This window comes from Gavia stellata, chromosome 16, assembly GCF_030936135.1.
Source record: "Gavia stellata isolate bGavSte3 chromosome 16, bGavSte3.hap2, whole genome shotgun sequence".
In the NCBI taxonomy this organism is placed as follows: domain Eukaryota; kingdom Metazoa; phylum Chordata; class Aves; order Gaviiformes; family Gaviidae; genus Gavia; species Gavia stellata.
The window spans coordinates 22,039,781-22,062,964 of NC_082609.1; the positions used below are offsets into that span (position 1 = coordinate 22,039,781).

Sequence of the window (23,184 nt, forward strand, 5' to 3'; positions counted from 1 at the left end):
CTGAACGATGCAAAAGATGAGGTAGAAAAAATTATGGCACAAGGGTTTTTGCTACCAATGTATTTATTAAGGGAGGTGTGTCAGGAGAGGACTTGTGTGGTATGAAATTGATGTTAAAATGTGGGTTTTCTGAAAGGCAAAGTAGAATCAGCTATTCTTGAACACGGTTTATGTCATTATACAAATAATGTTAGCAATGAAATGTAGGCAGGTAAGGCAAAGTATGGTGTCTGAAGTAACTAGTCAGGGTTTGTGTGTGGTTTTTTTTTTAATATGGATATTCCAGGTGCAGAATCTCTGCAGATTTCAGTGCAACTCTTCTTTGTGCATCCTCGGATTACAAGCTCCTGAAGGTCTCCCTTCACACATGGTCCTGGGTACTGCATTAGATGTGATTAGGGTCTGTAAATATTGTGTGAATTGTTTGAAGGCTCAACAGAATCATATGGAAATTTAAGTATGGCATGCTTAATAAAGAAGGTTTTAAAGTTTAACTGCTTTAATGAAGAAATTTGGTTTAAAGGCCAAATGGCTTATCTAAAAATCCCAATGGCTTAGCTCAGTCTACACCCGGACTTAAACCACTTATTTTCCTTACACAGCAAGTAAACCTTCCCTTGTAACTCTGCTGTTCTTTAGCTTAATGTGAATTACATTTTTTTAACAACACTTTATCTTAAAGTTTTTAACAGCATATGAATTTTAGAAAGGTGACTACGCAGGAATGAATTATTAGTATTTTTCTAATTCCTATACACAAATGGCACTATTCAACATGTGGTTTCTTCCTTGAGGACTTTAGTCTGAGCAATCAGCATACAATGAAACACATATAAATATTTCAAATATATTAAAAAAATGTAAATATAATATGTCCCTCATTCTGATGTTGTAAATTAGATATCTTGATGCAGAACCAGTGAAACTTGAAAGTGGACTGTTTTTTATAAGAAAGCAGAGCCAGCACAATCCACTCTCACTTTAGATGGGCTGAAATAATTTGTGTTACATCCTTGCTGAAATCTCTTTTGCAAGACTAAAGCCTCTCTGTCTTTCCATTGCTGTGTGGTCACGTAATCGGCGGGACCCAGGTTTGGTTTGGTGGGGTATTTTTTTTTGTAGCTGGGGTCTATTAGAAAACGGGTGAGACAAAACTCTGTTCGGTGCTTCTGCGCCCATGTCTTTCTAACCGGCAGTGGCTGTGCTGGGAGCGTCGCGCAGTTGTTGAAGCCTGACCTGGAGCGGGCGCAGTTCTGGCAGTGAGCGTGCTCTTGGCGTCTGTGCTGTGCTTGCCAGTTCCTGTTGCTTCACCGTCTGGCTGCTAACTTCAGTTACTTGTTCAAGGCAACTAGAATTTTGCAAACCTTGCTTAGGCATTAAACACGGGCAGCAGGTTAGAGCTGATTCGGCGTGTTCCTGGGTTTGCCAGAAGATCAGTGTGGGTCTTAGTGAGTGTGCTGACAACACTATACTTTGGCTTACTGGCTCTGTAAACGATGTAATATGAACCTAGTGTTTGGGAAAATATTTTGACATCATCAGAGAGGACACTTTTTTGTTAGTTACCTGGGGAATTAGAAAGTCATTTTCTGTTTAACATACACAAAGCAGGAAGTTACGACATTGCCCAGAGCAGCAGCCTGCTGTTTGGTAGATGACTGATATCATCTCTGCTTGCTTCCGCCACTGCTAGAATTCACAGAAAATAGTAGGTGGTAATTTTCTGCGGATGCTGCACTACTCCTAAGTGCTACCAGAAATAAACTTATAACATGTGGATTAAAAGGTCCTGAGAAGCCTCTCTTCTTTAGGAAATCTTCCCTTAGGTTCTACTCTTAACATGCCTGAACTGAATTCCTCCGCTGTGCTGTTAGGGGAGCCGTACCTGTGTTGAGAATTTGCGTTAAGCCACCTGAGACCTTACAGAACAGGGTATGCTCAGTCCTGCTTGTTCCCATCTTGTATTGTGGTAGCACCTCTGTGATGTGCTACAATTAATACTTTTCTGGTAGAGTTACTGCTTGTTGGCACAAGACTGTAGCAGTTGCTTTTGACAGTCTAGAACTTCTCTATTCCTCTGAATGGGGATTCCAATAAAGAAGCTAAAACAAAGTCCCCTCTTTCCTTCCCTGCATCCTCTTCACCTTGTTTGAGGTGCTACTTGTATGCCATGCTGATTAAAGCAGGTTCTTGACATACCGTTAAAAAAAAAAGGCAAATTTCTGGGCCACGATTCTCATGTCATTCTTCTTTTGAGCTTTTAAAGCTGTCCACATTTCCATCAAAACCTGCCTTTGGGGGACAAGTGATGTAAGATGTTAAGGAAACGGAGGATGCTTTTAAGCTTCTGGGACCAGCAGATGATTCCATGTGAGCTGAAGTTGAGTTAGACTTCGTGATGAATGTGAGATCATAAATTGACACGTTAGCAGGTGAATGGCCTCAAGTGTGTGTTAGAACATACGGTGTGCTGGAACTGACTGGGGAGGAACATAATCACCACTGAAACTGCATTTTTTGTGAGGATTATTGGACGTTACCTCTTATGCTTAGGTACGTTGATCTCTTTGGAACAATCTCCTTTGATGTTCAAAGCATACATTGACACCAGTTGTGTGTGGTATGAGGGACTTTACTCTGGTATGGAGCCCACAGTTATTTTCTTTTTAAGGTATTTTTAACGGTGCTAATTATGAGCTACTAGCTAGAAACTACACTTACGTATTTTCTTTATCTTTGATGTGAACTTTATCCAGTTAGGGAGGGTAGAGCAACTGATGGTCCTGTGAGAATGTTCCTGTTCTTGAAATAGAAGGGAAGGGAATGGTTGCTCGAGTGTGGGTGTCTGACTTGTTCCTTTACTGCAGTGAACTTGAAACAACTTTGGCCTAGGTTATTCACATTGTTTCTTTATGATTTATTTGTGGCTTTCAACTTCTGTGTTCAAATTGTGAAAATACACGGGCATGGTTTTCAGAGAATGAGATCTCTGATTCCTCATGGTAAAATCACGCCAGCGGTATAAGGTCCTGCACTTGCGGGTTCTCCAAAGACACAAACCTGGTTGTGTTCCAGTTTTTTCTGAGGTGATATCTGTATCTTTGACTGGTTAAACTGAGGAAGATCACACTGAGAGGTGACCAGCTCATTTCAGGTTACCTTGAAATTCTAACCTTGGTAGTTACATGGTAGGAATATCCTGGTGAGTCTGAAAGTCAACAAGGAAGCCCATGCTTCAAATCAGAGTGTTGCTTATAGGTGTGTATCTGATGAGCAAGCTTTCCCCTTGAAAGGTGAGCTTCTTGTTCTAATACACCTCTATAATCAACTTCAGGCTAATGTAAATAGTTCAGTAATATGACATTAACTTGTGGAACATCTGGCATTATCTGCCGCTAAGTTCAGTTGTGCTGTGTGCCATAGTAGCTGTAGGGGGAAAAAAAGTTCAGACTCAACCTGGTTATATAGTAGTCAGTTGTGCTGGACGTTTTGTCTCTGTTAAACTGTTGAACTGTCGAATTGTTTAAACTGGTGGAAATCCCCTTTTCAGATGCAGCCTGAATCTGTGAACCATAGAATTGGTGGTTTGTGGCCCAGTAGAAGGACTAATCTGCTTGCAGATCTTGGAATTCATACTTTTCTCTCTAATTCAGAGATCTACGGTCTGTGTGTTGACATGTTGGATGGGGAGGAGCTAGGTCATCTATTTCCAGTCAGGGGATACTATAGAATCATAAAATGGTTTTTGAGTTGGAAGAGACCTTTAAAAATCCTCCAATCCAACTCCCCTGCCATGGGCAAGGACATCTTCCACTATGTCGGGTTGCTCAAAGCCCCGTCCAACCTGGTCTTGAACGCTTCCAGGGATGGGACATCCACAACTCCTCTGGGCAGCCTGTTCCCAGGGATGGTTAAGAGCTCTCTTTTCAGTTGTTGGATAATGGTGCAAGACAAGGCAGACGAGGTGTGTCCAGCTCCCTGTCCCCTGCAGTGGGCTACCTGCGGACACTTGAGGGAACAGTAGTAAAATCACAGTGTGGGTGATAGTCTCTCTCTTTCCAGTAGTCTCTTTTTCAGGAATGTCCTTAAATAGTGACTTCCAGGACCATTGTTCTTGGTATTACTGTAAAGCCTGTGCCTTCTATGAACCTATGTCATCTATTTTTAAATTAATCTTTTTGGCCTTTGCATGGCAGCTCATGTTGTATGGAAGTAGTTCCTTTTGGTTTGCTTGTGAACATGCTCTTAATAATTTTAGTGATAAGCTGTAACTTTGCATCGGGAACATCGCCATCTCCGTATGGTTAATGACTGTAGACTGCTCTCAGGAAAAAGCAGTCCACAGTGGCTCCCATATTCTCTTTTCAGACTTACCCTGCAACAGTGATCAGCCCATGAAAAGATGATGTTGCACAACCTCTGTGGTGGCTTGTAGTCCTGAAAATGTGCCATGGCCCTGCAGGAAGCGTAGAATGTTAAACGCTGGGTTTCAGTTCAGGTAGTGTCAGGTCACTAATCAGAAACACGCTAGTGAGACTGTAATAATGTGAGAAATTGCGATCACTTGTGTGCAAGGATGAATTTGAGCAGATGAGGAGAAAGGTCTTGAGGATGCTTTCAGTATTCCGTGTGCGGGAGGAGACAAGAAGAGTTTTAGTCCAGCACCTGTGTGTAGATCAGGTTGTTGCTGTCTCTGTGTATGAGGTGTCTTAAACACCTGGGAGAGTGACACAAGAGCAAATGGGTCTGAAAAACCAATTCAATTAGAGATTAAAAAATAAGTGAGCATTACAGCAATAAGAGTCTGTCATAGTCATCCCAAATCATAGTGAAATAAAAACTGAGCAGATATTTAGATGGTACTGTGAACCTTCAAAACGGAAATAAATGAATGGGTATTTGCAGTGGTAATTCTTGTAGTCTGTCTCCCCCTTATTCCATCCAGCCTAACAGACGTCTGCTCTGATGTCTCCTGTGGCTGTTGATGAGTTTTGGCATTTGCAATATAAAAGTAGTATGAGATTAACAGCTGGGGATGGCACCTGGGTCGAGCCCTAGCTGGTGAGGTAAATAAAAAGCGTCTTCAGCTTAGACTCCGAAAGTCCTTGGTGAGGTTATAGCACCTTTTTTGGAACAAAGTAGGAAACTGTAGCGAGCTGTAAGTGCGCCTTTACTAGCTGGAAGGAAGAGCTAGTGACCTGCGGTTGGTAAGTCGTCCAGGAGACCGCCAGCAGGAATCCAGGAAAACAGATACTTTGGAGCAGGAGCTCTGCAGGTTGAAGTTTGTTTGTCTTCACAGGACACAGGACTTAGATCTGTGGTGTGACTTCTTTTGCCTTCCTAAATCCCGTGAATGAATGCTTCAACTAGCAAACTTCAGAAATGGAAGGAAGGTTCTGCTTCTCTAGGTAACCTGTCTGATCTACCACCTTAGTCATCTGAAATGATTGAGAAATCCATTTTAGTTTCAGATAGCCAGGTCATTTTGTGTGTGGTTTGTGTGCTGGGTTTTGGGGGTTTTTTTTGACTGTTTTATTTCCCGCTTCCTTTGCCAGCACTAGAGCTGTTTACCAGCTCCTTCGTGAGACCCTTCGAAGTGGAGGGAAAAACTGTTGTTGTGCTGCTCCTTGCAAGCTAACTCTAGGCGCTTTTAGCCTTTGCTCAGGGGTCATTTTTCTAAATCCTGTGGATTTCTCTCGAGTACTTTTCCACTTTGCTTACCATGGTGTTCAGCTTTGGTTGCAGTGGTCCTAGATCAGGCCTCAGTGCCAAGCTGTGAAGACTTAATTCCCTTTTTTTCCTTAGGCAGTACTTTTGTGTACACTGCAGGCTAGTGTAAGCCAGCACTGCCACCAGAAATAGCTGGTGTAAACATCTGTGTAGTTACTCTCTGAGCTGTCCTGGGGAAGTAAAAACTATCGCTTTCTCGGTGTGTTTGGTACTAGATCGATGCCCTGGCACAGTTTGCAGTGAATATCCCCCGCTGTCCCCCGTGCCGCAACAGCAGAGCCGACATGACTTACATCCCCTTTTAAACCAACAACAAATTCAGTTTACGTTAATAAGTGAGGTGTGAGCTGTGGTGTTTGAGGCGTGGTGTTTATAGCCTTGTTGTATTTAACAGCAATGGCTAGAAGGGTTATGGCCTCAGCAGTTTGGAGGTGGAAGGGAGCGTGTGGCTGGTAGCCTCTTCAAGTATGTGGAGTCAAGAAAGAGTCTGTGGCCCTACATTTCTGTGCTCTAATTGCTCCGTAGTGCACTCGACCGTCTTTGAAAACCAGATGGGTGTGGTGTGGACAGATCTCGTTGTAATTTCTCATTTTATCGCAGAGCGGGTAATTATAAATTGGTTTTCATAGCCTCTTTGACAATGCTGAAGTGATCCAGAGGTACCGTGTTGGAGCCAGGGAGGTAGTGCGCTTAGATCTGACCAAGTATCTTATGCAGCTCATCTCAACCTTCGCAGCCCGTGATCTGTTTCAGTTGGCCAAGTAAACTTCTGCACCCCATTGCAGGTGTCTGCCTTCATAGCAGGATAGGGACTCTTCATCATTTCCAGCAGCACTGAGTTTGAATACTGTAAGCCAACACTTACCAGCACTGCAGCAGTGATGTAGGGTAATGTAACAGAGTGTGCCCCACGTATGTGGGCCTAAATTGTTTTCAAGGTGGAGAAATTTGGTAAGTATTGATTCTTACATTAATGAGAAACAAATTGGATGCTCCGAAACTGGGGAAATACATTGTCTGAAGACAATGTTTGAAATGTTTGAAGTATGATTTCAGTTTTCTGTAATAATTACAAGCTGGGTTGTGGGAAACAAACATGGTGTAAATCTTGCAGAGATATGTACATACCAAATAGCAAATCTCCTGAGGTATAAGATGCGTTATTTTCAGAGGTTTATATCTAATTTGACCCTGTTTAACAGCTAAGGAATTGAAAAGTTACCGATTCATCACTAGTCAAGGTAACTAATCTATAAACCAGTAACCATTTGCTTTTTGTAGCATCTGAAATTGGGGTTTTTCGTACTGTTCATCAGTGCATTTCTTTACACTATTTGCACGTTTGTATGTGCAAATATAAGCCCTGCCTACACTGCAGAGGCAACTGTGCAGTGATGTTTGCATATGTAAAATAGGATGTGCTGAACTATATGGAGTAAAGCCTGTGTGGAGTAAAACTACACAGCTGTACCATAATTTTATATCAGCCATGTAAATGAGCGGGATAAATACCTTCTTATAGTGCCGTTCTGTATTAGCCTTCAGCTTTAGTCTTGCAGCAAAGAAACTATTTTTAAAAAGGAACTGTTACAAAAGTGCCTTGAGTCTAAACATTTCTACTGTGTAATGTTAGTGTAGAGGGGGCATTGATTTCAAGTATACTTAAACTATTTGAAATTCTATTTTATAATTTTTGTGCCTGTATCTAGAGCTGTGCGGTTTAGAATGTTAAATTATCGGGTATTTAAGCTAAGAACTTTTTAAAAGTTTTTCCTACTCTTAAAAGGTATATTAGAGCTAAGTCCACTTCATTTTGGGTGGAGTTGGGTGGAAAGGGGTAATAACTTTGCATTTTAAATTGGAAAATTCTTCCCATTCAGAAAATATTAAACCAAGCCTGTGGAATAATACCTGTTTCCCAAACTTCTGTTTTTGGGCTTGACCCCTGGCCTTATCCTTATTCCCTTGAGACATTTTTTTTTTTTAAATTCTTCAAAGGTATGAGTTGGGAATTTGGGACAGGTAAGGAAGCTGCCAGTTGAAAAATAGTTCTCTTACTGCCATATTATAGTTAATTAAATGTTCAGGTCTTAGGCAAATGTTAACAGTTACATTTAAGTAGCTGATTTTCTGGCATGTTTGCAAGTGATTTTTAACTAATAGTGCATGTGGCTGAAATCTAAAATAGTGTCTTTGCATTTCTTTTGTGTGACTTTCATACTAACCTGACTGATGAACGAACGTACACTGAAGGAATTGGTAAATTGTCCACTGCCGATGGCAAAGCCTTCGCAGATCCTGAGGTTCTCCGAAGACTGACGTCCTCTGTCAGCTGTGCACTGGATGAAGCTGCTGCTGCATTGACACGGATGAGAGCAGAGAACAATCACAATGCAGGACAAGTGGACAAGTATGTATTGATCGCTCCCCACCCCCAGTTTCCCAACTATAGCATGTAAGTTTGTATTTCTAATTTCAAATTCAGTTAATTTTATAGTTAGTACTTGGTAATGTATCTGCTCTACTATAGCAGAAGCAAAATTATTGAACCTGAAGGTGTAACTACTGTCCCGTCAGGTTATTGGCTTCAAAGTGTAAGAGAAAAGTTCAAAAAAATGTTACTTTCTAACCTGCAGCTCTTTCTGTGTACTAGACAGTTGATTTCTTTTTCAAAAACGGGTTAAATTCTTAGCTGTAGAGGAGTTGGTGGTAGTTCTCTAATTACTGCCTCAGCGTACTTTATTGGAAACTAATGAATCTAGTTCATTGTATTAAAAGTTGGAAGAGAATACTAATACTTACAGGGCAGCGATTTGCCCCGGGATCTTGCTCAGGAACTTAGGGGAAAATTAAACTATATTATCTGATAACTTTTTGTAACTGATAATTAATGAGGACGGCATTTAACTCCCATGATGACAGAACTGAGGATTTGTCCTACCTTGTCAAAAGCTTTTTTCTACATTGGTAATTTCAAAGCATCCTTAGGGGTCCTGAAAAATTTTCTACTCTGACAAGTGATGCAAATAATTCCTAAACTGTTGGGATGGTGTGACTGCATATACTGTTGAACTTCAGATCTAGGATCAAAAATTGGAAGTCTTAAATTTCCTTTCATATGGATGTCCTCTTGAAATTCATACTTGGAATTTGCAAAACAAAGTGCTTACAGTAAGGGCAGTAGTCTTGAGTCATTGCTCAAAATGTAAATACAAATATAGAACAAATATAGTTTCCTTTCCTAACTGAAGCTAGAGAAATTACTTGTGGATCAAAACATGGGGAGAGGAAAATATGCTGGGGAAGCATGCTTGAACATGAAGCATACAAGAGGTGGAAGCAGGCCAGGTGGCCCATATTCCATAGAGATAATGTCCAAGCATATGGGGACGTGGTTAGGAAAGCCAAAGCCCACCTGGAGTTGAATCTGGCAAACAAGATAAGCTAATGTATAAGCTGCAAAAGGAAGATGACGGAAGATGTGGGCCTGCCTCAGAATGTGGCAGGGGACCTAGTGATGGGGACACAGGAGAGGAGGAGGTAGTGAATGCTGCCTTTGCCTTGGGCTTTACTGGTGAGACTTGCTTTCAGGAATCCCAGGCCCCTGAGATGAGTGGGAAGGTCTGGACCAAGGAGGGCTTGCCCTTGGTTTGTATCAAGTCAGGGAGCATTTAAACAGGCTTCATGGTTCATGGTAGATGAGGAGAGCAGGGGATGCTGTTTATCTTGACTTTAGCAAGTTTTTTCACACTGTATCCCACAGCATCCTGTGGGACAAGCTGATGAAGTACAGACCAGGTAGGTGGACAGTGAGGTGGACTGAAAACTGTCTGAAATACTAGGCTCAGAGTTGTTAGTAGCACGAAGTCCAAGTGAAGCCAAGTTGCTAACGGTGTACTCCAGGGAATGGTACTGGAGCTATACTGTTGAATGTCTTCATCAATGACCTGTGTGATGGTACAGCGTGCATCCTCAGCAAGTTTGCAGATCATCTAGAATAGAATCATAGAATTGTGTAGGTTGGTAAAGACCTTTAAGATCATCAAGTCCAACCGTTAACCTAACACTCCTAAGTCCACCACTAAACCATGTCCCTAAGTGCCTCATCCACGTGTCTTTTAAATACCTCCAGGGATGGTGACTCCACCACCTCCCTGGGCAGCCTGTTCCAATGCTTGAGAACCATTTCGGTGAAGAAATTTTACTTAATATCCAATCTAAACCTCCCCTGGTGCAACTTGAGGGCATTTCCTCTTGTCTTGTCACTTGTCACCCACCTCTCTACAACCCCCTTTCAGGTAGTTGTAGAGAGCGATGAGGTCTCCCCTCAGCCTCCTCTTCTGCAGACTGAACAACCCCAGTTCCCTCAGCCACTCCTCACAAGACTTGTGCTCCAGACCCCTCACCAGCTTCGTTGCCCTTCTCTGGACATGCTCCAGCACCTCAATGTCCTTCTTGTAGTGAGGGGCCCAAAACTGAACACAGCATTCGAGGTGCAGCCTCACCAGCGCCGAGTACAGGGGCACGATCACCTCCCTGCTCCTGCTGGCCACACTGTTTCTGATACAGGCCAGGATGCCGGTGGCCTTCTTGGCCACCTGGGCACACTGCTGGCTCACATTCAGCCGGCTGTTGACCAACACCCCCAGGTCCTTTTCCAGCCACTTGTCCCCAAGCCTGTAGCGTTGCATGGGGTTGTTGTGACCCAAGTGTAGGACTTCGGCACTTGGCCTTATGAAACCGAAAGGAGCGGTTGATTGACCAGGCGGTTGTGCTGCCGTTCAGAAGGCCCTTGACAAGCTGGAGAAAGGGGCCAGCAGGAATCTCACGAAATTCAACAAAGGGAAATGCAAAGTCTTGCACCTTGTGAGGAGTATCTCTGTGCATTGGTACGGATGGGGAGGGCTGAATGGCTGGAAATCAACTTTGGAGAAAAAGACCTGAGTTTCATGGTGGGCAACAAGTGGAACATGAGCCAGCAATGCACCCTTGGAGCAAAGGTCAACAGCATCCTGTGCTGCATTTGGAAGAGCATCCCAGTGTCATTCTTGTCACTTCTACAAATTGTCTTGGAAATAGTTCAAAGGGAACCTTAGTAGAGTAAATTGGGAGACCTCTTGCGGTGCCTGGGTCAACTAGAATCAACTACTAGTCTTGTTCTTAATAGCTTTTTCCCAGAGCGTATTTGGTTTCACAGAAGTTGTGTATTATGAGATGGCTTAAGGTCATCTTCTGAGAGTAATGCATCTGTTTCAGGATTTGTCTTCCAGGTTGTGGTGTTGGGTGGCTCCCATTTCTAAATGTTAGACGATGTGTGTGCAGAAGTGCATGAATCCCCACCCTCTCCTCCCAGCTGAACGCGGGAACCCGAGCTGTAAATGCCCGGTTACGTATGGGTTGCAGCAGGGCTGTTTGACCGACTGCTTGTGCCGTGAGCACTCAGCTGTCCCTTACTACCTCCCAGGAGAAGGTGGCATGTTTGATAGTGTCCTGCAGCCTTTTAGTGGGGTGCCATTGCTTCGGTATATGGACTTGACTGTGTAGCCAAATAATAAACTGAACCAAAAGATCAGTTACTTCGCTTAAAATACTTAGTGTTTACAGTGCAAATATAAGTGATCAGATACTGGATTTTCTCTTCAGGTCAGATGTCAGCTTTTATCTAGCAGCTGCTAGCACAGTTTATTTCACTTTGGGGTATATGGCAAATGAGTTCCTTTTGAAATAGGACTTAACATAGTTTAACCATTACAGTCTTTGAACAATTGAAAATTGAAACTTAGATGCTTTCCTGAGGGAACTTCATGCTCAAATGGATATTTTCTTCATTGTAAGTGAAATTCTTTTACAGAAGAAAAGTAGAAGTTTGAGGTTTTTAATGAATCTGACTGTACTAGTTTTTGTTTAAGAAACAAGCTTCCATATCTTGCAAATAAAATACACTGTTAGGAATGCATCACATACAGTCCACTACTGTTTGTAACAGAAGGCTCTTCCTCCCTTCCCCCGCCCACCAAGCCACTAACTGTGGTTTGGTTCCCAGTGGCTGAAGGATCATGATTGCTTGCATATATTTTCTAAATAAAATTGTATCATCAGTTGGAGAAGTGTAACTGAGTTGGTACTGAGCATGACTTGTTCTTGTTTACACTTGCGTTTAGCAGTGCTTTAACAGTTGTCTTTGCTGTTTGACTTTTTTTTGTACAGAAAAAGATTTAAAGGACATGTGACTTGGCTTGAAATAAATTGAAGCCTAGCTCACCTTTTTCAACATTTGTTTAGTGTACTTCCCTAGGTCTCAGGAGAAATAGCTATTCTCTCTACCAGGTTAATGATGGTTAAAGTAGTGTTTATAGACTTCTGAGCTTTTAGATGCCAAGAACTCAGGGTTCGTCTTGTCTTTTCCTTCGAACTCTTAGCTTGTAATTACCTCTTATGGCTTTTTTTTAAGGATGAGTTAGTAGCGTTCCATGTAGGTTTTGTGTTGTTAGTGCTGTTTAAAAAATGTGCAATTGGCTTATTTCATCCATCTGAAAACTTTTGTAATATGTTTTTACTATGTTTCCTTTCACGCACTGTTAAACTTCTGTAAGGCTCCTCTCTTTTCTTCCTTTAAGATGTCGTTAGGTAAGGTAAGGATTTTTCTTTGAAATGGCTGCTTAAATTAAGAAACTAGCGTTTTCAATTGAAAGAAAAAAGCTTTGGGCTAATGCAGAGAAGGAAATAGTCCCACAAAAGGAGAGACAACGGTCAGAAGTTTGTCTTGTTGCAGTATTCACTATCAGTGGTCTCTGTGATACTAGGCTGCTCACTTTCTGGCTTTATCTTTACTAGAAATTTGCCTTGGTACCTACAGTCAGTAGTCTGTCGTGGTCATAGTGTCTGTGCATCTGGCATTCCACCGAAGCGTGAATAGCATCAGTGAGGTTTACTTCTCTGTTTTGCAAACACCACAGATTATCTAGTTTTGAGAACTCTTCTCTGCATCTAGTCTATATGAGAGCTTAGGTGAGTCAGCAACTGGTGAGGGCATGAGCTAATTTAGACATAAGCAAGGTCTTAATCTCTGTTTCACCTATGGAAATAGTGTGTATATATACTTAAAAAAAATCTGTAAGGAATATTTTCTAGGAAGGCTTAGTACTAATGTCATGAGTCTTTAAGTAAAGACTTCTTCCTTGCATAGGAAAGCTGCCCACCTATTGCAGATTTATTTTGAGCTTATTCTGTGGTAACTGATTTTTCCAGTCGCAGTTTGGCAGAAGCATGCTCAGATGGGGATGTAAATGCTGTCCGGAAGCTATTGGATGAAGGAAGAAGCGTAAATGAACATACTGAAGAAGGGGAGAGTCTCCTTTGCTTGGCCTGTTCAGCAGGATATTATGAATTGGCACAAGTAAGTAACAAATATAATCACAACTAAACCCTTGTGAGGTGTTGTCTAAGGGGCTTCTTTGATAAGTAAACATTTTAGCTATTCTGATTATAATAATGTTTTATAATCGAAACAGAATATCAATTCATACAGCTTATTGTGGGCTTCCAGTTATTGTTTGTCTTTTTAATGGAAAATGCGGTCATATATATGCCTTTAGGTTTAAGGGACTTGTCTGAGGAATGTATCTTGTGTTTTATGATGTATCTACGTTTCTGCGTTGTTCTAGATGCAGCCAAGCTGTTCTGCCAAGCAGACATTGCAAGAGGATCTAAAATCGCAGCAAAATCAAACACTACAAGTGGTTACCTTCTAAAAACTCATGTCTCTGTCACTCAATCCTTTTTTTAATCACATCTGTATCAACAGTGCATTAAATTGTGTTAATTTTTGCCTCTTATACTTGTGTATCTAAGGGCAGAATTTGTGCATCTTTGAAGATGTTCAGGTGATAGTTCTCAAAGTGGCCAGCTTCATGTTTTGGTGCCAGGCAAGAGTACAGGGAGAAAACTGTTTACCTGTAAGCTTGAACTGATGTGTGCTGTGGTCATTAGTGCAAGTTTACAGTTTCTCTGCTGTTATTCTGGTTAGTGAATTGCCTTGTGACTTTTGAAAATGTCAGTACTGCACTGTAACTTAATGTTGATTTTAGCAGATATGAACAAATGTAGAAAAACAGCATTTCCTGAAGCACAGCACAGTACAGGTAGTAATTATAGTGAGTCCTGGGGAGTGCCGTTGTGCTTCACCATTGGGGGTATTACTGCAAGAGGATGGCACAGTTGGCTTCTCACAAGCCCCTCTGAACTAAAAGCAAAATGTTGGTGTTACAATTTATTCATTAAAGTGAACTTTTTTCTCTAGGTGCTACTAGCAATGCATGCAAATGTTGAAGATCGGGGGAATAAAGGAGACATAACTCCCTTAATGGCAGCTGCCAGCGGAGGCTATGTAGATATTGTTAAACTTCTCCTTGTTCATTGTGCAGATGTCAACGCACAGTCTTCGACAGGTAACTGGAAAGCAGGAACACGAAGAATTAATGAGACTGGCACGTAAGACGTGCAACTGTTCTGAACATCTGTATTTTTGTCTGATAGTTTCATTCACAAGAAAAGATGACAGGAACTATTAAGAATAGACCAGATACAGAGCTGATATGTTTAGTGTCTTAACTGGCCATTGTTAAAGACTGTTTTTAATATAAACTGGAATGGAAGGCAGTATTTCCTGTGAAAACCACTGTGGTGTTAGATGACCAGAAAAATACATGAAGTTTAGTTTTTCCTCAGCTGTATAATCCAGAATTGCCCAGTAAGAAGACCATGGGATACATCTGGTCCAGACCAGTTATTTTGGTCTATTGCTTTTTACCAAAGAGGAGGTACAATTCTCTGAGCATTGAATTTTGTCTGCATTGCTGATGCTTGACCACAGCTTAACTAACCTTGCTGAGGGCAGTAACCTGTAGTTGGATTCTGCTAATACTAAGATAGAATTTAAACTTTATTCAAATTCTAAAAAAGTCAGGTGTCTGAACTATGAAATGTCCTTTTTATCTTGAAGTTTAGCCATAGTATGCAAAAGTTACCTTAAAATTGACTGTAGCATTTAAAACATGAGTCACATGCGATTATCTGTCACTTACAGTACCAGAGTTTTAAATTACAATTTTATTTTCATCCAGTCAGTAAAAGTTTTCCAAGGGATTACAGGATACAGCCTTTGGCAAAAAAACCCAAACACCCCTCCCAAAAAAAACTCTACAGTGAGCATGAAAATTACTTATTGATCTTTTTGTGTGTGTATTTTATCTCTCTTTGTGTGCTGAAGTAGGAAACATAATAATGAAAGAAAAAAACCCCTGATTTGTAATATTGGCTTAGCGTTAAAACTTTCACATTATAGTTGTGTTGGGATTTTATACCCAGCCTGAAATTACTGGCTGGAGTAACGTTGCTGTGAGGTAAAAGGCTGCTGCTAGTGATATACTCGGTTTTGTTCAGAGCTGCCAGAACTAATTCCCTTTCCTGTATTAGGAGTGGGTGATGGAAAGGGCTTTCATGTAAACTTCTTCTTCTCTGCAGGGAACACAGCTCTCACTTACGCTTGTGCTGGGGGCTTTGTTGACATAGTGAAGGTGCTATTGAAAGCCGGTGCTAATATAGAAGACCACAATGAGAATGGGCATACCCCCTTAATGGAAGCAGCCAGTGCAGGTCATGTTGAGGTTGCAAGAGTATTGCTGGAATATGGTGCAGGAATCAACACTCACTCCAACGAGTTCAAAGAAAGTGCACTTACACTTGCATGCTATAAAGGTATTGTCTCTTGCCTTGTTTTGTATTTTTGTTTAAATTTACTTGCTAGGATTTATCTAACTAAAGCTTCCAGCCATACTTTGAATATTTTCTTAAGGGTTTTGGAATACTGGATTTTGGTTTTAAACTTGATGTCAGGAAATGCTCATCCATGGTGTAGTGGTATTAAGCCTGTCTACTTGTGTCCAGATGTGGTGGACGTGTATTCGACATGTTGCAGATGAAAACTTGTGACTGGCTGCGTCCAAACCGTGCTTTGACACACCGCCACTCTCCTCTTCCCCCACTACCGCATTCCCTACTACATTCAGATTCCCCTCACCAACTATCTGCAAGTTCTGAAAACATCTCTGTTAGTTGTTAGGAAAATGTGAAGTTAGAACAAATCTTCCTGGAATACCTGATGGGTTGAAAATGCTAATATTATTACTGGATACTTCAGTGTAATTTTGGAGGATATCTATGAATTGTTACGTATTATGAACTTTTATGGACTTCGGACTTAATTTCTTTTGCTATTTAAAGTTTCTATATAAAGTAACTTAGTGCAATGGTAATCCAATGTGCTTCCAAGTTTTTTTTTCTTCCAAAAGTCTCCATAAAATTTCCAACGATTGTTTTTCTCCTAATAGAAGCTTTAAGGATGCGGGTTATTGTCATAGTGACTTCAGGTATTGCCCCTGTGGTTAGAATTGGAGAATACATGCAATGTATAACCCATATGAAAACTTGCTTCTGGATTTGTCATGGATTTCCTGCAGCATACAGTAGTTCCTTACAGAGAGATTTCAGTAATAGTACTCCTGGATATGCTGGAGTGGTATTCTTGTTTCTTGTGACCTAAAACTTAGAGTGATGTGATGCAAGATCTTCATTGACTAGAAATTTCCTGTATTATCTTTGGCAAGATGGTTGCGCTACCTTGTTTTCCTATCAGTTTATGTAAAACAAAGTCTTGTCTTGGAGGAGGATGCTCATTGAGAAGATAAAATGTATAACTTGTAAGGGACAAATTCTAAAATGACAGAAGCCATAACAGAGTTGAGAACAAGTATTGGTAAAGTTCAGTAGAAGCTTTTAAAAATAGTGTCAGATAACATAATATGACATAATGTGTGTATCTTAGTTCTCAGAACTATGTCTGTGAATGCTGTGATTAAAAAGCTTGAAGTTAAGTGCAGATCTACATGGACCTTTCTGTAAAAGATAATCCCCCCCAATTGTATGCTGCCTTGGAACACTGATACAGTATGTCACTGTACAGTTCAATAAGGAATAAGCACAGTCTTTCACAGCTTGAAGTCACAAGGAAAGGTTCCTGCTGTGTAAACTTGAATTAGAGAGGTCTGTCTTCATCTCATAGTTGGGCAGTATCTTTGGGAAAGACTGTCTGAAAGCTGGCTGTCCGTTTTGCATTGGTATTTTTTTAGAGTACTTGAAAAAGAGCAGGTTTGTAGAAATTGTAATAGTGAACTATGAAAATCTAAATGATTTCACAAAGTGTATTGTCTGTGCTACTAAAAGTTTACGATATTAAATGCTTATTTATTTTCATCTGTTTCATTTGAAGGCCATTTAGATATGGTTCGTTTTTTGCTTGAAGCTGGAGCTGATCAAGAACATAAAACAGATGAGATGCACACGGCGCTAATGGAGGCCTGCATGGTAAATAGCCTTTATTTGTACTGCTCCCTTTTCAATGAGAGGAATAAAAGAGATAAGTGAGCCTTTGTTAACAAGCTGTTTTGGGTCTGCAAGTGAGCGTGTGTTAGTTTTTATCGTAAGCCTTTACTATAGTTACCACAAGTGGCCAGCTTTTCAGTCTAATTGGTCATAGGGTAAAATGATGGGGAAATTTGGGGGTGGTGATGTGTTGTTTTAAATGCTCCCCATGTAAAATGTAGGGTTATCTAATCTGCAGTGCAGTAAAGTAGTAGGTTGAGCCCAAGTCACTGTTTCTTCTGCAGTGTAAGAGTTAGTTTTCCACCTTTGTCTTTATAAACAAGGTCTCTCAGATCATCATGGTGTGAGCCTTCCAGAAGTGCACTGAGCTGGATGACTAATGCATTACACTTGTCCTTTCACCACTGCAGGAAGTGTTTCGCATGTAGAGGTGGTTTGCTCTCTTCTAGGGTTCTGTAAATGGTGCTGTGAGGTTTTTCTTTTGAAAAGAAAATGGTAGATGAAAGGTAGTTTTAGTATTTAGTTCTTGGGCAACTCATATAATTTCAAAGCAGCCATTGAGGAGAAACTTCCCTTTCCAAGAGCGTCATATTAATAAAGAGTGTGCTATTGTCTCAAAGCATATCTGCAACCGTTTTTGTCCAGACCTTAGGTGGCCTTTATTGCATTCTTCAAGCTGGGGAACTTCTTTGAAGAAAGAACAGGGACCTTGTTTTCATAGGAAGCACAGCAAATGGAGGAAAACTTCATTTGCTCCCAGTAGCCTGTAATTCTTGGAAGATAGGCTGCAGTGTTCCTCCAGTCTTCTGAGAGCTGGAGGATCAAGTGTTCTTTTAGTGCAGTTGTGAGGTGATGATGCACGTGACCAAGGTCAGATTGTAATGTCTCGAGCTGTGTTGAAGTCTTCTGATAGTGAGATGGTAACAATATCCTTGAATAGTCTTTCCTGTAGGAGAGCCTAGTGCCAATAAGGAATTCAGAAGGATGCAGTTGCAGTCAGTGTATGCTGTCACCTAAAGGATATTGCAGCATGACTGCAAACTAAATCTTCTAAGCAGCCCACTGTCCTGTTTAGTTTTAGGTGTGGGGATTTTTTTTGTTTTGTGTGGGTTTTTTTTCTTTCATGGTGATACAGCCTGAGCACTGGGTTGACTTGGAGGCTATGAAGTGTCTCGCTTGGGGAAGATAAAGTTGTGTGGGTTGCCTGCACATTTTTAGCTCTTACATGTTTCAGACTAGTTTGCATTACAGAGTGTGTATTGACATTTAAAAGCAACAGAGAAGAAATTGATCCTTTAAAGTCCCAACTCCAAGTCAAATGATGGAATTTGTTCCTTGTTATCTTTCGGCTGCACCCTTGCAGAAGGGAACTGTTCCCCCAAATTATTGTGACTTTTGCCAGTCTTCACTGTTTTCCAACTAATGAATGCTGTAAATACAGGAAGCTGAGATGTCTGGTCTCTGATCACCAATTATCTTGTAAGTGCCTCTGAGTTTTAGTATGTTTTGGTCAAGACGGAGTGCCACACCTAGGATAATGCCTTTAGTTAGATGAGGTTGTTGTTGACTTTTAGCCAGCTTCTCTGAGAACAACAGCCTGTCTTTAATTTACAGACTTGATTGCTGTCAATCTCAGGTTACTTACTGCCTGTTTCGTGGTCAGGTTAAGACAAGTGTTGACAGGCGTTGTGTGTTTGATATCCCTCTTGCCCCCTTTTCTATAGCTCTGTGTTAGCTGTTTGAGTTACTGGCTGACAATTCTGGTGAGATCAGAACAGGGAACTTAATATATTAAGTTCTTAAATTTGGGGAAATAGTGGAATTCTTAGCTTTATAACTTTATAAATCACCCCTAGGTATCAGTGCCCTAGCCTGGACAGCTTTGGCTTGAACCTTGGGCAGAGAGGTCTTCTAATGTTGTCTTTTTTGTTTTTTTTTTTTTTACCCTTTAGTATTGCCCAACTTTAGATATTCTTCCAAGGACACAACGTAAAAACATCTGCTATTTGCCACTGAAATTGGCCCTTTTTGCATCGTCTTCAGGAAGAAGTATTCTTTAGTTCTCTAGCAAAATCTGTCAGCATGCATTGGGGCTAGTTTAAAGAATTAATCCAGCTTAACTTTCAAGTCCCAGGAGAACCCCTGTCAGGACACAGGGCTCTAAATCATCAAAGCTGGCTGACATTTTACTCCTTTGGGAAGAACCCCATATTTCTTTGGATGGCAAATGGAGTGGCCGAGGTGATGCGCCTAACACGTACGCACCTGCAGTATGCAAGGCAGCAAGTGGTTTTCTCTCCACTGAGAGATACAAAGAGCATGCTTCGATTCAGGTCTTTTACTTGGAGTTCCCTTTCCATCCTTAAGTTATCCTATTAATTGTGTATGCTGAAGATGAAGTGTGCTCTGATTAGACCCTCAGACCTTCTGTATCTCACTGAGCACTCTTTGCATGACTTGAACCTTCCGCCTTCATTAGGTGTAGTTTGTAATCTGTTTCAGTTTTCCAAACTATATTCTCCAAATTGTTCCACGAGTTTGGGTCCCAGTTTCTTAAGTTACGCGGGAGGAAGAAACCGCGTGAGTGTTTCTTCTTTCCTAATGTCAAAACTTCTTTATGTTTTCCCCTTTTTGGTGGTATTGTGGCTCTCTACAAACCACACCTTAGGTGAAACATGGATTTTTTGGTACTTGGTCTATCTCAAGTAACTTTGAGGAGTTTAGTAATAGTTTCTTGAGAAGCTGACAGCTGCATTTATATGCTTTGATTGGTAAGGGCTCAAACAGACTGCTCTGGCAATCCTAGTTCTCTTCCCTCTATGGTAAAGACTGCTTCACCCCAAGGCACTTTTCAGCCTCCTTTTAAGATTTATTCAAGTCTTCTCTCCTCCTGTTATCTACCTCATTGTAACCCTCTTCACTTTCTTTGAGGATATCTTTCCCAGGAGCTAGAAACTGCCAGCTGGAGCTTTTTTTGTCCATAGAAGCCATGAATCAACTACGAAGAAAGAGAGAATCTTTTTTCTGATGTTTGTTTTGGGGTTTAGTCATGGAGTGGGTTTGTTACTTATGGTACTTGTTTGCTATCTCTATTACTTTTGTGTCCCGGGTATTTTGCTGGCTATTTAAGAAAGTCTTATCCCATAACTCTTTCCCCACTCCCCCAAGAAAGGAAAAAAAAAAACCCCAACGTATATCTAGCTTTTTTTTCCCCTCATGCATTTAAACCTAACTTTGATGAAGGTGGAAACCTAAATGTCAGTTTAATCCAAGCATTACCATAACTATGTCATAAATCGAACCATCATAAGTAAAAAGACCCTGTCTTTTTAGGATGATTTTCAGACCTAGTATGATAGTGGTTGCAACTATAGCATCAAGTGACTGTTTCTGATTTTTGTGTTCACTTTTGTCTTGTAGGATGGACACGTGGAAGTGGCACGCTTGCTTTTAGACAGTGGTGCTCAAGTGAATATGCCTGCAGATTCATTTGAATCTCCACTCACTTTGGCTGCTTGTGGTGGACACGTGGAGTTAGCAGCTCTTCTGATCGAAAGGGGAGCTAACCTGGAGGAAGTTAATGATGAGGGTTATACTCCTCTAATGGAAGCTGCCCGGGAAGGCCATGAAGAGATGGTAGCCTTGCTACTGGCACAAGGTGAGATCACTGTTGTTTCTTGAGCGTTCACTGTGAAGAATGCAGTGTTGACTGTTTGCCATTAGGTATTGTGTGCAAATTCCTCTGATGGAGCATGTGGCTGTCACTGCTTGTTGCTGTAACTACAGAGCAAAGCTAAAACACCAAAACTGTGGAGGTGATGAGCGTTCACCTTCCTACCCTGTGTCTGGTCAGTTAAAATAACAGCTATTTTGTTTCCTAGGGGCAAATATAAATGCACAGACAGAAGAAACACAGGAAACAGCTCTTACTCTGGCATGTTGTGGAGGGTTTTCCGAAGTAGCTGACTTCCTTATTAAGGCAGGAGCTGATATAGAACTTGGTTGCTCAACACCTTTGATGGAAGCTGCTCAAGAGGGTCATCTTGAATTGGTGAAATACTTGCTGGCAGCAGGTATGTGTACAATGCAAGTGATCTAGCCCACAGATATTAAAGACTCAATGTTCTATATGATTTAGAAGATACCTGGGCTTGATGGTGGCAGTGTTGTAACAAGAAACCATATTCTCAGATACCTTAGCAAGAAGGAAGAAGCGTATGTTACACCTTAATATTGTTTGATACTGTTAACAGAGGAAGGTGCTTCACGGAGCACTGTATTCTGTTTCACATCTAAAAAAGATTGACATTCATTAGGAACATTGTTTCCAGCTAACTGCATTTAGTACAAAATGTTAATACAGATAATGCTTGTTTTTATATGCTACTCCTGCTTTGACTGAGCCTGATTATCTGCAGTCAGTCTCCCTGAATAACCAGTACTTTAGGAATTGTGCCCTGGGAAATAGCGTGCAAGAGAGATTCTGGAATGTGCTGAATTTCTGTGATGAATGAGTTTGACTACTACATTATACTGTAGTAAAAATTAAATCTTGCTGGAGTTGAGGGGAAATGACACTTCAGTGTTCATCTGTCAGTTTAAAGTTGGTAGAGACTAAAGTGTAGTAATACTGCTTAAAATAATAAATAAATTAAAAGGAGTTGCATTTTGGAAATCTTCCTTGTTATGGGAGGTGATTTATTTGTATGCTCTTTTCTAAGAATAAGCATAAAACTGTCTGGATTTGTAATTCTAGAAAGTAATGCTCCCTGCTCATCAAGGGACAGTAACAACTGTGTCTCTTTGTGCAGTGATACCAGCATGTGACACCCATCACCAGCTCACTTGGAACGCTGCTTGCGCTTCACTTCTGATAATGCAGAAAGTTAATAGAGGAGCCTTGTTTTGGCATCAGGGAGTCTCTAAATATATCTCACACCTTGAAAATAAGAAAATGGCTAATCACATTGGCATTTTTTTTTTTTAGAATAATATATTACATAGCAAGAGTCATGCATAGTTTTCATGTGGCTGGCATATATGAAGCTAGTCAAATTATTTTAAGAAAATGGTTTTAAAGGAAATGATTTTAAAGAGCAGGGAAGAAATGAAATTTGTAGAAGTCTTGTTATTGAATTAGTATTAATACTACATGCATTTTGTCTGGTTTTCCTTGGCATGCAGCTCCCTGTCAAATGGATAGTCTAGACAACTGTCTGGATTCACTTTTATTTGTTGTAACAACTGAAATCTTCATTGCTGTAGAGGGAATGCAGCAATAAGTGAGCTTGTAGGTTTAAGTGCTTAGATTGCCAGTCATGCTTTTTCCAAGCCTTGGCTTATCCCCTCTCCTCCGAGTATTTTTACTATGACAGCAGTTTTTACCATGAGAGCAATGCCCTTGGGCTGTGAAAGCTGTTGGTCAGTAGGATATAGCTGTTGTCAGAGATAAAGTGCCTTGATTTTTGTGATTATCTGGTATGAAATACTTGATAAGGAGATGTCCAGTAAGAAAAAACTACTGTTGTATTTCTAGGAGCTAATGTTCATGCCACCACAGCGACAGGAGATACAGCTTTGACCTATGCCTGTGAAAATGGACATACTGATGTTGCAGATGTGTTGCTTCAAGCTGGTGCTGATTTGGTAAGACTTCTGCTGCATCTTGTGGGGAAAGTACTTTGGTTTCAAACTGTATGCCAAAGCTTATATGCTTATAAAGCAGGAAGATGATTTTAGCCATTGAGACTCATATGTGTGTGTGAAAAGAAGCATGAAAGAAACTTTTTAAAAAGCCTGCATATTCTGTTTGGTCTAAAAAATAAAAATTCTTACTGAGTAATCTTTCATCCGTTAAGTGAAAAGTTTTAGATATAGCTTACACTTGTGACAGCTGATTATCTTCATTTCAGTATAATCCATAAGTTTAATTTTTTAGCAGGATATATTTCTGTGTTGCCTTTATTCATTATGCTACTTCATTATTCCCAAACTCTTGTGAGTTAGAGTTTACCT

The 23,184-nt window shown here is 40.8% G+C and overlaps 1 protein-coding gene across 1 annotated transcript in view; it reads left to right on the forward strand.

The window, feature by feature from the left end:
- The window catches only part of ANKHD1 (ankyrin repeat and KH domain containing 1), a 115,218-nt gene that overhangs the window by 35,214 nt on the left and 56,820 nt on the right, over nucleotides 1–23,184 (forward strand). The window contains exons 3-10 of the mRNA XM_059825630.1: nucleotides 7,984–8,140; nucleotides 12,979–13,126; nucleotides 14,030–14,177; nucleotides 15,253–15,486; nucleotides 17,057–17,151; nucleotides 20,590–20,827; nucleotides 21,051–21,242; nucleotides 22,706–22,815. Coding sequence (XP_059681613.1) covers nucleotides 7,984–8,140; nucleotides 12,979–13,126; nucleotides 14,030–14,177; nucleotides 15,253–15,486; nucleotides 17,057–17,151; nucleotides 20,590–20,827; nucleotides 21,051–21,242; nucleotides 22,706–22,815 — 1,322 coding nt within the window. The remainder of the gene's footprint in view (nucleotides 1–7,983; nucleotides 8,141–12,978; nucleotides 13,127–14,029; nucleotides 14,178–15,252; nucleotides 15,487–17,056; nucleotides 17,152–20,589; nucleotides 20,828–21,050; nucleotides 21,243–22,705; nucleotides 22,816–23,184) is intronic.